Source organism: Osmerus eperlanus, chromosome 5, assembly GCF_963692335.1.
Source record: "Osmerus eperlanus chromosome 5, fOsmEpe2.1, whole genome shotgun sequence".
NCBI classification, from domain to species: domain Eukaryota; kingdom Metazoa; phylum Chordata; class Actinopteri; order Osmeriformes; family Osmeridae; genus Osmerus; species Osmerus eperlanus.
In genome coordinates this window covers 13,592,365-13,607,135 of record NC_085022.1, presented here as the reverse complement: position 1 = coordinate 13,607,135, position 14,771 = coordinate 13,592,365, and the positions used below count along the sequence as shown (strand labels likewise).

At 44.8% G+C, this 14,771-nt stretch overlaps 1 protein-coding gene across 1 annotated transcript in view; it reads left to right on the top strand.

Moving 5' to 3' along the window:
* The window catches only part of LOC134021195 (copine-8-like), a 28,258-nt gene extending 13,624 nt beyond the window's left edge, over window positions 1–14,634 (top strand). Inside the window, exons 6-20 of the mRNA XM_062461762.1 lie at window positions 692–768; window positions 2,847–2,910; window positions 4,249–4,352; window positions 5,192–5,296; window positions 5,986–6,027; window positions 6,329–6,404; window positions 6,924–6,980; window positions 7,319–7,380; window positions 7,638–7,684; window positions 7,937–8,118; window positions 9,262–9,389; window positions 11,144–11,246; window positions 12,033–12,090; window positions 12,787–12,860; window positions 13,074–14,634. Coding sequence (XP_062317746.1) covers window positions 692–768; window positions 2,847–2,910; window positions 4,249–4,352; window positions 5,192–5,296; window positions 5,986–6,027; window positions 6,329–6,404; window positions 6,924–6,980; window positions 7,319–7,380; window positions 7,638–7,684; window positions 7,937–8,118; window positions 9,262–9,389; window positions 11,144–11,246; window positions 12,033–12,090; window positions 12,787–12,860; window positions 13,074–13,280 — 1,386 coding nt within the window. The 3' untranslated portion in view covers window positions 13,281–14,634. The remainder of the gene's footprint in view (window positions 1–691; window positions 769–2,846; window positions 2,911–4,248; window positions 4,353–5,191; window positions 5,297–5,985; window positions 6,028–6,328; window positions 6,405–6,923; window positions 6,981–7,318; window positions 7,381–7,637; window positions 7,685–7,936; window positions 8,119–9,261; window positions 9,390–11,143; window positions 11,247–12,032; window positions 12,091–12,786; window positions 12,861–13,073) is intronic.
* The last annotated feature ends 137 nt before the right edge of the window (window positions 14,635–14,771 follow it).

Sequence of the window (14,771 nt, the reverse complement as noted above, 5' to 3'; positions counted from 1 at the left end):
TGTATAAACAATGCAAGATTATCTTGTGCATCCCAGATGACAAAGCCCTCTCGGGGAGAGCTGAACCGAAACAATGAGAGGTGGTTGCTCTGTCAGAGGAGGGGACAGGGGTGTGCAGGGGGCCGGGGTATGGTGGTGGATAGCAACCATGGCTGCATGGAGGGACAAGGAAGGGATGTTCAGCAACCGCGAAGATCTCCAGAGCAACCATCTGTCCTTTAGACCAAACACAAATGTCACAGGGAAGATATTCCCGTAGAGAGAGACAGTAGTACAGTGTGCCTCCTCGATTGTTCACTTGCTGTATACTTGGAAACACAGCAGCATCATCCTCACCCAGTCCACACTCGTACACACTCTAATGGCCATTGCCGTAAATGTCTGTTAGTATTCTGGTGATAAAAAACAAAAATGTCTTCCTTGAGACGAAGGATGTTTGCGGATGTGTGCGGGTGTGTGCGTGTGTGTGTGTGTGAGTGTGTGTGTCACATAATCAGATGGATTGTCTGTCCTAATTGTAAATGCTCCAGAATGGTATGGTAGCTCATTAAGACTTTAGTAGGCTCATGGTATGTGGAAAATTATACATTAAATAGTGTGCTGCATATTGATGTCCCCAATTACACTTCATTTGGATTGGAAGCTAAAAGCTCTCTTTCTCTTGTGCATGTGTGTGTGTATGTGTGTGTAGGATTTTCTGGGCCAGGCTTTCTGTACCCTGGGGGAGGTGGTGGGATCCATGGGTTGCCGCATGGAGAAACCCCTAATGTAAGTAACACACACTCACAAAAACACACTCTGCAACACACATGTTGCCCTGCCTCTGCTGTTTTGGAATGGTCCTCATGATTAGAAGCTTAGAGGCAAACTCAAATGAGATGGTTTTAAGGCTGCCGCTGTATTTAATTAGCATTGTCAGCATTTCATTGTGCATCCATCACAGCTGGGTCCAGTATTACTGCAATTATGGCAAATTCAAGGATGGATTTCAATCAGTCCCAATTGAAAATTAAAAAATGTGCTGTCCTGCCGGCGACACCTTGAATCGACTCGAGTGAAAACAGAACTTACATGCTGAAATGGAAATTTGCTTCATTGTCTCCGGCCCTTGTGAATAGCGCATGAGCAGAACAGGAACAATCTGCAGCTTTCACTGTGAGATTAATAAATAACGAGACCACTATAGGGCCTTAATGGAATCCACTTAATAGGAAGCCCCCCACCCCAAACACACAAAAAAGGTGTATACACCAGCGAAACCACCTATGTTCTCTCTATTGATCCAGCTCCACAGGTTTTCCGAGAGTCTCTATCACCTGCGTTGACGTTATTTTAAAGGGTTAGTGTGGAGTGAATGTGTTGCTGGGCAATTTTTGTTTTTGTTTTTTGTTTTTAAATCCCCAAACCATTGACCTGTGCTCTGTTTGAGAGCTGAGCGTATTCTGAGCCCTCGCCCCCCCGTCGTCGTCTTTGCTCTTTGTGAATGGGGTCCTGCATCCTGTTTAGGTGTGTGTGTGTTTCTGCATGAATGAGCAGTTGCAGCTGAATAGGCCCGACGAAGAGGAACCCTGAAGACGATGACGTAACATGGAAGGATGTACCGCTGTCGTTGCGTTACATAATCAACTCCCTCAGCCAGCACTCATTTAGTGCATGTGTGTGTGTGTGTGCTCTCTTTGTGTGTGTGTGTGTGTGTGTGTGCTCTCTTTGTGTGTGTGTGTGTGTGCTCTCTTTGTGTGTGGGCGTGTGTGTGTGTGAACATCCAGTTCACTGCCCTAAAGAGCAGCACCTCCATTTACATGAATAAAAAACCTTGCATTCGCGCGCTCAGTGAAGTGCGTGGAGATTGCGCAAATAAAGATCCAAGGGCCAGATGACCATATGCACCAAGCACTCTATAGCACCATTTGTTGGAGGTGTTAGCTCCTAAACAGGATGTATACTGTATAATTGGTACAAATGATACATGGTTATGTCAGGTATATTACATTATCTTACTAGAATTCTTATCCTACTACTGAGGTTTTTAGCATGAATCGTTGTCAAAGGTAATCATTTATATATACAGCGTACAATTACAATTAATACAATTGTGTCGTGAAAAGTGTATCAAACCAGTGGAGGAGGATTTAGATGACAGTGTTTAGTTCTAAAGGACCTCTGTTGCTATAGCCTACAGCATGGTTCTACAGGTGAGGGCGAGCAGGCAGAGAAGATGGACTCCTGTACAATAGGAAATGCAGGTTGTCACCGTGTATTCACTGCTAATCCCTTTTTGATCTGTACTCTTTTTCAAAAGCTCCCTCCCTTGTCCATGTGCTCCACTTCTAACTTGCTGTCTCTCTGTCTCCTCCTCCTTCTCTTCTCCTTTTCCTCGGCTGGTCTTTCTTTCTCATTATCTTTTCCATTCACTGTCTCTCTTTCCTCTCTTTTTTTTTACCTCCCCTCCAAAGTCCATGTTTTTATGCTTACGGAGTGAGTTCATCTCAGAAAGTGCTTCTCCGTGCATCCCAAAACCCTCAAGTCTAGAACGTTCCTTTTTTCCTCCTCAAACCCACTTGAATTTCATAGATTTCTCCATGCATGTAGCTGCATAATCTCTGTTCCATTACACAGCCCTACTTAACAACATGACCCATCATCCCTCCCCAGTCCAAACCCAGCCCCTGGTCCTGACATTCATTGGACTATTTATAGTAGTGGTCGGTTTCTCTTGGCATCACTCTCTAAATGTGAATAAATGTTATTTTGTCAGGCTAATGACTGTTAGTATAGGAAACACTTGCACGGCCCTGTAAACACTGGAATGGAGAGTGAAAATGTCTGTCTCTCGGGTGTTTTTACAGTGGTATTCCTGGAAAGAAGTGTGGCACCATCATTGTCAGAGCAGAGGAGCTGAGCAACTGCAGGGTAAATATTGCTTCACAATCGTGAATATTTGTCCTTCATAAGCAAAACTTTTTCTTGTTTCTATTTTTATTTGCGCCACCCCGTCTTAGAAAGACGTGTACTTTTACTTTGAAGTTTTTATTGAACTGTTAATTACACCACTTGCATTAAGCAGGTTTTTTCTGGTAATATGGTGGCACGTTTTTCTGCATTGTGCGTGTAGTACAGTACCAGTACACACACACATACCGGTACATATTCCCACATTTTCATAGGTACACAGCAGACATGTATTGCATAATTAATTGATAAAGTACATTACTTTTGATCCTTAGCTTCCTATCTCCATGGACCACCTTCTCTTTCTTCTTTTTCAATGTACAGTTTGTAGTTTTTCTGTGATGCGGATATAATTGTGTTCCATAATTGTAATGTTCATATTAATTAAAAATGTAAGTCAATTGCATTGTGAATCAATTCTTGATGATCAAATGCTCAGAATTTTTCATATGACATAATAGATTTTGCAGGGCAGCTAATTTTAGGTTAAGATATATATATAATTTGTGGGGGGGGTCTTTTAACCAAAAGACTACTAACAGGCAGTACCAGATCAAGAGAATCAGTGATTATGTGTCCTTTCCACAGAGCCTGCACAGCTTACAAGGCTTATAAACCAAATATATAACATTTTGTAGATAGTGAGTTTGTATTGAAATCTTTGTATTTTTGTATTTTAGTTCATAGGCTGAGTTAATTAAATATGCATTTCTACTACTATATTGATCTGTTAATGATATTGTATAGTCAATGGTGACTTAGTTTAATGTTTAATGTTTCCATCTTCCTGGTCCATGTACCTTTTCCATTTCTGTACTAATATTGCAATCAGCTGGTTGATAAATAGGACATTTATAAGCCTTTTTATTAATTATATAATTTTGCAACAAGTACAGTAAAGCAAGCACATTCTGTACTGGTCCAGTGCTGCCCACACACAAACCAAAACTATAGCTGCATGCACGTACATAAAAGAAAATACGCACACTCCTAGTTGCACACATGAGCAGATATGTATGCAGCCAGAAACACACACAGACACACTCACCCACTCACTCACTCACTCACCCAAATCGTATTACACTTAAACGAATGACCAGATTTCAAGGCGAGAGAGCCCATGTGCTCTGTGGACATTGCTTCATCGAGTACATGAATGGAATTGGGCATTGATTCCTGCCCTGCAAGGGGCCTGCTGTTCCCCACTAACCCTATCAACTCAATTTGATTGAATAAGGGCCTTGTTGGTCCAATATAATCTTTGCTATTCTTTTCCCTCCATCTTCACCCACCCTATAGGAGTCAGTGATGTTGCAGTTTTGCGGCAACAAGCTAGACAAGAAAGACTTTTTCGGGAAGTCCGACCCCTTCCTCGTCTTTTACCGCAGCAACGAGGACGGATCGTAAGTTGACCGCACTGACCAGCGCGATGAGCCACGCGCTGTTTTCCGAAAACCACAGAGTGCTACGCAATCGTGTCGTATTTCCAGCCTCAATTGTTGTTTTTCGTTTCTGTACCCGTGGACATGGAAGTCCTCTAAGGCATGTAGACAGGAAGCAATATTGTTCACGCTCCAGAAAGCCTTTCACATAAAGGATGTTATAGGCGACACTGTCATGTTACATAACAGCCAAGAAGGAAACATTTAATGCATGCACCCCGTATCCTCGCCGATGCCAGAAAAGACAAAAGGGACGGGATAGGAGATGGGTGTGGGAGGGAGGGAGGGAGATGAAAACGAGGAATAAGGAAAGGCGAAGAAAGACGATAGAAGAACGCGAGGCGTGTGGAGGTGGCTTGCGGCTGGAGGTGGCTTCATCTGTGGTCAAGCACAGACTCTATGGAAAGCCATGGGCGGCAGATGCTTTTATCCACGCTGACTTCCAAGTCAGGCACGTAACCCATTCTCCTTTAGTGCAGCTGGCTTATTTTACTGAAGCCCGCTCCGTGTTTGGCTCCAGGGTAGAACAGGCCGCACAGATCCCCTCTGCCTCCGGTAACAATACAAAAGTGGGAGCAGTTGTTGTTGTTGTACGAGGGAGTCCCATTTTGAGTGTTTGTAGGGGTTGGCATAAGCAAATGAAGTTGTAAACAAAACAGTGGACACGGAGAAGTGCACTGACTACATTTGGAAGTGTTTGACCCACATTTGGCAAGAGCTCTTCACGATCTCGCTACCACGGTGTGTCCTCCTAACTGTCTGCCTGCCTGTGTGTGCACTCTCCTGCGTGTATGTGACAGCTTCACTATCAGCCATAAGACAGAAGTGGTGAAGAACACTCTGGATCCGGTGTGGCAGGCCTTCAAGATCCCAGTCAGAGCCCTCTGCAACGGGGACTACGACAGGTACGCTGCAACAGACATGAAAACAATTCGCCGAGCTCCTTCAGAAGTTAACTTTCGGCTACCTTTTTCCTTCTCTTTTTTTCCCCTCCAAATCTGTCAAAATACTGGGGGATAGATACGTCAATGGGTTGGTCTCCCTTGTGTTGCATCCTGGTTTTCAATGTGCCCTAAAATCTCTCACAAGCTTGGCGTGACGAACAAAGTGTAGAGAGCCTCATATGGGTCCAACGTGCTTTGAGACCTGGTGGGAAAGCCACGCTTAATAAGTCCAATCCGTCATTATTGTGAAATGCTATTCCATTATATGAGTTGCCAGCAGTGACTCACCGCTCTCCCCTGAGCTTGATGCTGCCTAAACAGCACACACTTAAAGTAAGCAGCACTTATGAATAGACATTGATTTTACAGCCAGCAACTCCTTGCTGGTTCACCCTTACACATATTAAACGTTCAAGTATGTTCTGGTAGCTGACGGCGCAGGACTCACTTAAATGTCTGTCCCCTGCCAGTCATATCTTGCATTCTTTTGTGCGCTGAATCTCAACACCTTAGCACTACCTGTCTGAAGGCTGCCAGCAGAGAGTCACAATCACCCTCTTACACAGATGAGCAGCTCTCCTTCGAAGAAGGCAGATTCTCAATCTCCTCACTAATTGGTTTTTCTAATAGAATTTCTCTTGTCACCACAGGAGCATAAAGGTGGAAGTGTATGACTGGGACAGAGATGGAGGGTAAGCAGGCACTAGCACTTGCTCGTTTTCTTTCAGACTTTAATTATGTCCCACATGCACGGTTTGTCGAAAATTCCATATTTGCTGCCCTTGGCGATGCTAAAGTTCTACAAGGAGACGAAATTGAGGAACAATTAAGAGACACTTTGTGTTCACCATATATCTTCCACTAGTCATTTTCTTTTTAAAGTTTGTTTTTGACTCACAAGGAAAGGTATCATGGGCATTTTATTCAAGTTATTTCACAGGTGAAAGGAAACGATTATAAATGATGTCCCGCTGTCTTGTATTTTTCGTCCAGTCATGACTTCATTGGAGAGTTCAGCACCAGCTACAGGGAGATGTCTAGAGGCCAGTCACAGTTCCACGTCTATGAGGTGAGAGATTTACACTAGATAATGTGAACATGCACACGTACATATAGTACACGCACACGCACACACACCCGTACACAGAGCCAGACACATTGAGGCTATCAATATCCCGTAAACGTTGACAAGGTCTTTTGACCTGAAGGCTGTCTCTTACTGCCCTGTCAACCTTTTTTATGCGTGGAACATTAATCCTGTAGGCAAAGAGTCAATCACTACAGGTTTACAGCACATCTTGATGAGAAGACAGACAGAACAAGGGCACCAAGTGACAGATTGCAGTGTGCTTTCCCCTTCATACATCCTTATGTAAGCTGTTGGTCTCGACACAGAACCTCCCCTGCACATCCTAACAGAGCCTGGACGATTATCTCTGGCTCTCACCCAGCCACTGTCATGGCACAGTCAATTTCATTGATGAAAGGAAGCCAGGCTTTGGGTCAGGATCCGCCTGCTTTCGAGCCTTTGTTTTCAACCGTGGGATCAATAAGCCGCTGAAGTAAACCCAGCCATGTTCATTTGCAGGTGCTAAATCCAAAGAAGAAAGGAAAGAAGAAGAAGAAATACCTCAACTCAGGAACGGTCAGTCAATATCTAATGCCACTCAGCTCAGAACGGCCGCCTGCCTCCCTCAGTCTCCCGGAGCTGTTCCCTCTCCTGTTCATGTCATGGATGAGAACTTTGCATGTGGCTTCACTGTTTGTAACCTGCTGCTGTCCACAGTTCTTAGGAGCACTGTTGGGAAGTGTCATGATCGAGATTTGAAATGTAACAATCTCTTATGACCTTTGTCACATAACGATCGAATCACCACGGGGGGGGGGGGGCTGTGCCGTACTTGAAGGCGCGTTTCTGAAATGCCGGCCTTTTGTCCAAACCATCCCTTCTCTCCTTCATCGCCCACCTTGTTCCCCTGACAGGTGACTCTACTGTCCTGCCTGGTCGATACAGAGCTCTCCTTCCTTGACTACATCAAAGGCGGGTGAGTGGAGAATGAAAGCCAAGTCTGTCCTGTAGGACAACTGTGCTGTAAGGAAACCACCATGCTTACTTTACTGGAAGCAAAGCTACTCTGACCCACTTACTGTCCTTATGTGATGCGGTACACCGAGTACACCGACACTGCTCACCACACCCGTCCGCCTCAGCGACGACGTTACTCAGGTTGCCGCGATCAAATCTCGTTTGATCGATAATTCACAACGTTCCCCTCTCCTTAATCAGATTTTTCTCTCGCAGGACTCAAATTAATTTCACGGTGGCAATCGATTTCACCGCTTCGAACGGTGAGTGTCCGTCAACGGCCCATTTTGCTTGAGTGTCAAACTTTTTCACAGGCTTGTGTTTCGGCTTTTCGGTTTCAACAGTGTTTGACAGTCTCTTTGATCATGTCTATTTGGTATAGAAATGGTTAACAACACCGTTATTATTATACTCTTCAATAACTTTTTCATAACTCATTCTACTTAGAGTTTTCATATAGCTTAAAGCCAAGGGGACCTGGTATTAACCATGTGAGTCTTCCCATTGGTTGTCAGGTAATCCCTCCCAGCCCACCTCGCTCCATTACATGAGCCCCTACCAGCTGAACGCCTATGCCATGGCCCTGCGGGCTGTGGGGGAGATCATCCAGGACTACGACAGCGACAAGATGTTCCCTGCTCTGGGCTTCGGTGCCAAGCTGCCCCCTGATGGTCGGGTCTCACACGAGTTTGCCCTGGTGAGAGGAGACACTTTTGTCCTCCCATATCCCCTATCCCCATCCTCTTCTTACTCCAACCCCTACCCCCCTACCCCCATCTTCTTCCTCCTCCTACATCCACTGCCCCCATCCTCCTCCTCCTACATCCCCTACAGCCATCCTCCTCCTCCTATATCCCCCCCACATCCTCCTCCTACATCCCCCCATCACATCCTCCTCCTACATCCCCCCATCATATCCTCCTCCTACATCCCCCCATCATATCCTCCTCCTACATCCCCCCATCATATCCTCCTCCTCCTATATCCCCCACCACATCCTCCTATATCCCCCCCACATCCTCCTCCTACATCCCCTACGGCCATCCTCCTAGATCCCCCATCATATCCTCCTACATCCCCCCCCAACATCCTTCTCCACCTATGTCCCCCACCACATCCTCCTCCTCCTATATCCCCCCCACATCCTCCTCCTATATCCCCCCCCCACATCCTCCTCCTATATCCCCCCCCACATCCTCCTCCTACATCCCCCCATCATATCCTCCTATATCCCCCACCACATCCTCCTACATCCCCCACCACATCCTCCTCCTACATCTCCTGCTCCTTTCCTCCTACTATTCCTTCATCTCCCGCCCCTCCTCCTCTACTCTACCTGCCACCCTCCTGGCCCCTGCCCCCATCTCAAGATGTCCTCAGCCACTCACAGTGGCTTGTTCTCTCTGTGCGTCCTCTCCAGATGTTGCGCCCGAGGCGTTGGCAGCCATTACAGCTGCTCAGCGTTGAGTAACACTCTCCCCAGAGGGGCCTGGGTCTGAGACAGGCCCCATATGCATTTATCTAAGCATAATGGATTGACTTAGTCAGCTCTTAAGAATAGGTCCCACTGAATGGAGCTTGCTGCACGCTCACGGACGACCAAGACAGCCGACACCGAGGCCGTCATCATGGTCTCCTAGAAAACGGCTGGGATCATTAAAAGTGTTTCGTTTTTAGATATGTTGTTGGATATGTTGCTTATCCTCCATTGTTACTGCTATCTCACGCTCATAGGAAGGATACTAAGTCTCTGAGAATGTTAGTGTTTACGGTGTATGTGAGAAATGTCTTTCCAACTAGTTGTTTGGATGTATGTTGAGTCATCTTTCTGTCTGTGCAGAATGGAAACCCCCTGAACCCCTACTGTAGTGGGATTGAGGGGGTAATGGAGGCCTACTATCAAAGCCTGAAGTCTGTACGTCTCTACGGACCCACCCATTTCTCCCCTGTGATCAACCACGTGGCCAGGTAGGTCATACGCCATTATGCCCCCGGAACTGGACCTTGTACAGACAAATACCAGCAGTTAATCATACAAAACAATAATTGTGCATGCTGGAAAAACAGTTGGTATACATTTACATTGATTAATTTAGCAGACGCTTTTATCCAAAGCGACTTCCAAGAGAGAGCTTTACAAAAGTGCATAGGTCACTGATCATTTGCCAAAACATGATGCATACATTGTGAAAAGCAAATAAGTGCCAATGGGAAGAACCATAAGAGCATGTAGTTACAAGTTACAGTTAAACAGCATGAACCTCAAAAAAGTACAAGAGTGTACCTGTAGACAAAGCAAGCAACAATACTATAATTCACAGCGAGTACAATAAGTTAAATCAGTTACAACTAACCAACAAGAGCAACAAGTCCCTCAATAAGAGTCATTGTGTTCCTGGAGTATAGCATTCCTGTAGCAATATAAGCGATCAATAGTCCCTTATTGTATACATCTGTCCCTGTGCATGACCTGTGACCTATATTCCCACTGATAGGTAGATTGAAATAAATGTGCTAATAGTCATGGCTTAAAAAGCAAAATTGATACTCTGATGGCCTTACCATATATAAATGACTCCTGCTTTTTGACGTTTGAGGAAAGTAACCATTTAGTTGTGATGATCAATAAGGTACCTTCTGGATCACGGATTTTGAATAATTAAAATAATGTTTTTTTAATGTTTTGTTTTTAAGCTCTGGCAGAAGAAATAGCCACATATTATTTATGAAAACTGTCACAACTTCCACTTTCACACAAACGGATGAAGAATCAGGCATCCGATTAGATTACAAACGCTGCACCAGTGCCCTCAAAAGAAAAGAAAAGAAAAAAAACGCTTTCAAATTAGATTAGGATGATTCATGGATGCCTTCCGGCCCGATTCCTTTCATATTGCTGTGGAGACTGCAAACGCAAACAGTCAGTGGTCTCCTCAGCATCAAAAGCACTCAATGTTTCTGAGAGAGTTACCATCTGAAACAAGCAAGCCGTTCTTCATTGACCAGTGGACACGATCACCAAAAATATCACCCAATCAATTCAGTTGAGCAGTAATCGGGAAGGCTGAGCAGAAGTTAGCCAGATTCAAGCGTCTTAGCGCCATGTAGCCACGCTCCACTTGGGCTTCGTTATTGGAGAGGTTGTCCAGTCAGCTACAGGATTGACTGTAACAAGCTCTCTGGCCCATCGCTCATCATTACCCCTCACATCTTATCTCTCACTCTGTGTTGTCCACCCACGCACCTTCCAAATTGCTCCGTGGTTCAACAATTATCTCTTGGCAGGGGGCGACAAAAAAAAACTATTTTGACACTAAAGATATCTTCTCTCTCTCTCTCTCTCTCTCTCTCTCTCTCTCTCTCTCTCTCTCTCTCTCTCTCTCTCTCTCTCTCTCTCTCTCTCTCTCTCTCTCTCTCTCTCTCTCGCTCTGTATCCCTCTCACTTTCTCTCTCTCTCCAGTATATTGTTTCTACCCAATGAGTGTTCTGTTTTATCCACTGTTTGAGGACAAAACACCAGACACAGTGAGTGAGACTAGGGGGAACCCTAACTCTAGGGTTATTTGGAGTGCTCACGGAAACCCTTCTCATGATAACTTTAGAGCTCCCAATGTGCCGGGGGGGGGGGGGGGGGTGTGACGTGTGTATTTTAAACATGAGCTCACCTTCCACACACTTTCTACCCATCTCATTTTCTGTCTCTTTGTCTCTCCCAACCTCAGGTATGCATCTGCAATGACAGATGGCTCCCAGTATTTCATCCTCCTCATCATCTCCGATGGCGTCATCACTGATATGGCGCAGACGAAGGAGTCTATCGTAAATGTGCGGACTCTGTCTGATATTCTTGGTGTGTCGTAAATGGTAGAGCAGGGAGTCAGGGGCACTGTAAAAGTTGATTGTGGCTTATAATGTATTACTGTATTGGGACGCACTGGTCGGTAATTGTAAGGCCCTGTAGTCCTTTATGATATATTGCAAATCATTTCTTTTTTGTACTGCAAATTCCCCAGTGCAATATAATTGTGAAGTTTAATGAGATCATAATTGTCATCATACCTCTGAGAATGGTCGTTCTCATATCCTTGCCAATTGGTGAGTCCATCTTAAGGCAAGGCAAACTTATAAAAAGCTGGAAAACAGTTCATAACAAAGGCATTTATCACTCCAGCCCGCCCTTGGCATCCCACTTGAGTGAGATTTGATAAGCAAAATTGCAATGCAAGGCAATGGGCGGGCACTCAGGGAGAGGATGAAAATAAGAGTCATTTATATGCTTGTCAGGCTGGCTGAGATTTAGACTTTTAGACCAAGTCATACATGCATGAAATTAGAGAGACTGCTAATTATAGAATGATTCCCTCCAAAAAGGACTTTTTTTGACGTTGGGTAACAATCCACACCTTGTAACAGAGTTGGAAAATGTCTGTACTATCATTTGGACTCCCCATTTACTCCCCCTTTTTAGATAAGCTATTACTATACATGCAGTGCCACTACAGATGATTTATGGACCTCTCTGAAAGCCTGTGGCATGTTTGATAAGCATAGACTTTGGAGGTTTTAACAAGAAACTTTGATGCATGGCTTCTTTTCTTTTCCCTTCCCAAGGCTTCTTCTTTGCCCATGTCGATTATAATTGTTGGGGTCGGACCAGCAGAATTTGATGGTAAGAGTGGGAGGTGTGCGTGCGCAAATGTGTGAAACGTGTGAAATGTGTGAAACGCAAGGAAAGGGATTAGCGGAAATGCGTGCGCACACACGCATTTCCGCTAATCCCTTTCCTTGCGTTTCACCTCTTTTCTTAAGCCCCCCCTCTCTCTCTCTTCCCCAGCCAGCACACCCCCCCCCCCCTATCACCTTCTTCCAGATTTTGACAGAGGGAAATTATCTTTTTATCCAATGGAAGTTCTGTTTAGCATATAGACATGGCTGTTGTTGAAGACATCATTGTTTACTATTTAAACAAGCCCTTGTAAACGTATTCAATTAATTTGCCTGCAAAATCAGCTGGTCTGAAAAATAGATAACGCCCCAAAAATCACCGTGCATTAAGACACGATGGCTATGTGCTGACTTAGCTCCATCTAATAGTGTGTGATAGGCAGATACTTTAAGCTCAACACCAAGACTGTGTACCTTGCGGTTTGACCTTATACCCAGTAGTGCTCTAAAGGCTCTGCTCCATGCTTCACATAAACGTCTGTTTATGATATTGAAATGTAAATATGGGTTTCTGATTTCAAGTTTGAAGCAAAGTTTGAGCAAGCACCAGTAAGAAAGTAGCGGGATGTCAGCAGGGTGATGCGTCCGCCCTCTTCAACGCCATGGGGAGAGATTGTGAACGATGTGCTTTTCTCTCCAGAGATGATCGAGCTGGACGGGGATGAAGAGAGGATCTCCTCCCAAGGCAGATTTGCTGAGAGGGACATTGTTCAGGTACAGAGCTTTCCCTCGACTCATTTAGCCGAACGCTCCCATTGAATGCCGTTTTGGTCAGACAACGGACGGGTTGCGTGTGTGAACGATTGTCTCCTTCTCCCCTTCTCTCTCACCTATATACTTAATAGGATGTGTGTATATAAATTATCTGAAACATATCAAATCATTTTCTTGGTTCAGTATATATTTCTTCATCCCTCCCCCCACCAGTTTGTCCCCTTCAGAGACTACATAGACCGGCGGGGAAACCACATACTGAGCATGGCCCGCCTGGCCAAGGAGGTGTTGGCCGAGATCCCTGACCAATTCCTCTCCTACATGAGGACCAGGGGGATCAAACCGGGCCCCTCCCCCCCTCCCTACACTCCCATCCCCACAGTGCACCCTCTCCTCACCCGACGTGTGAGCCGAATCTGAAGAGGAAAGGCAACGCCCCCATCATCGATTTGTCAATCAACAGCGATTCTGCCGACTCTACGGTTTTCTTCTTCCAACAACTCTTCAGTTTTGATGGCAGCCTCCGATGACGGACACCAAACTGTCCCAACTCTCATGTTGCACTTCCGCTAAACCATTGTGGGGTCGTTCAGACAGGCAAAGTGGACGGAAAGATGTTCTTCCATTTTGGACGCTGCCCTCGCGAGGAAGCTCCTCCATTCAGGGGTCAGAGGTCAGTATGAAGTGATTTGACCCAGAAGCAGCTCACGTGAACAGGAACTGGTTCATGAGCAGGGTCCGGACAACATACAGTCCAACCTGTGGAAAGCCTTCTCAAGAACTGTCCTCTTTCAACTTCTTCTTCCTTTCCACTCCACGTCCCTCCTACAAACGGTGTCTCTCTATGTTTACAAAGGATGGTAAAGGTTGATGAAGGATGATTTTTTTTACCCAACAGGTTTCTTGTTTTCATGGCTGGCGAGATACTTGTATTAAGGAGCCACATCCCTCACCTGTCTTGCTTAGTAAACGGAGCACTAATGTAGAGTAGCATTCGTGTCGTCCTGCACTCAGGGCTGAGTTCTTCCACTTCCATATCCCTTTTTATGAGGCTACCATCAACACGTATAATCTTCCCACTCTCCAGTGTCCCTCTCTGTCCGCCTGCCTTGACTCCAAGGGGGACTTCAAAGTCGGATCTTGTCAAACATAGCAGGGACTCAACCAGCCTTACTCACTGTCAGATACATTCACGTTCGCCATGCTCATAAGGGTTCTGGAATCGTGGATCTCCGTGCCCAGAAGTCAAAAACACACTCTGCATCACATGACCATGTAGTGTTTCTGTTTCGTTTGTTATTTTGAATACCATTAGACACCATGGGAAACTTGTTTGTATTTCAGAGCTTCTTTTTTAGTTCTACCTCTTGTATAGTGTTGCCCAAAAAAAACTGCAGTATTTCCAAGTAGCAATTGTTTTTCTTCTGTTTTTTTGACTGTGCAATGTTAGGACAACTAACAGTTAGCTGCATGTCTGAAGATCATGACTGAAGTGCAGACAGCTCATTGTAACTTGTTGAAAATATTTTTCCAAACGGCTATACAATCAAAATTAAATTAACTCCATTGTGATAGCACAGTTACTGTAGAAATACATGAGTGAAAATGCTTAGCTAAAGTTAGATTAACCCTCCTATTGTCTTAAATAATACTATTACCAACTACTAACCAAATGCTAACACCTATTACCTTTGGGTCACTATGACCCGGTGTCCAATTAATCTCATAACTTAACTAAATGACTAAATGTAAATTAACAAAATTACTAAATGTAACTAAACCTTTGATTACGAATGTGAAATTTGGCAAAATGTTACAAAATGTTCTGCATTGGTCAGAAACAACATCATCTTTTTTGTTAACTCTCTAGTGTTCCCTAAAAGTAAAGTAAAGCTGTGAAGGTATGAATGC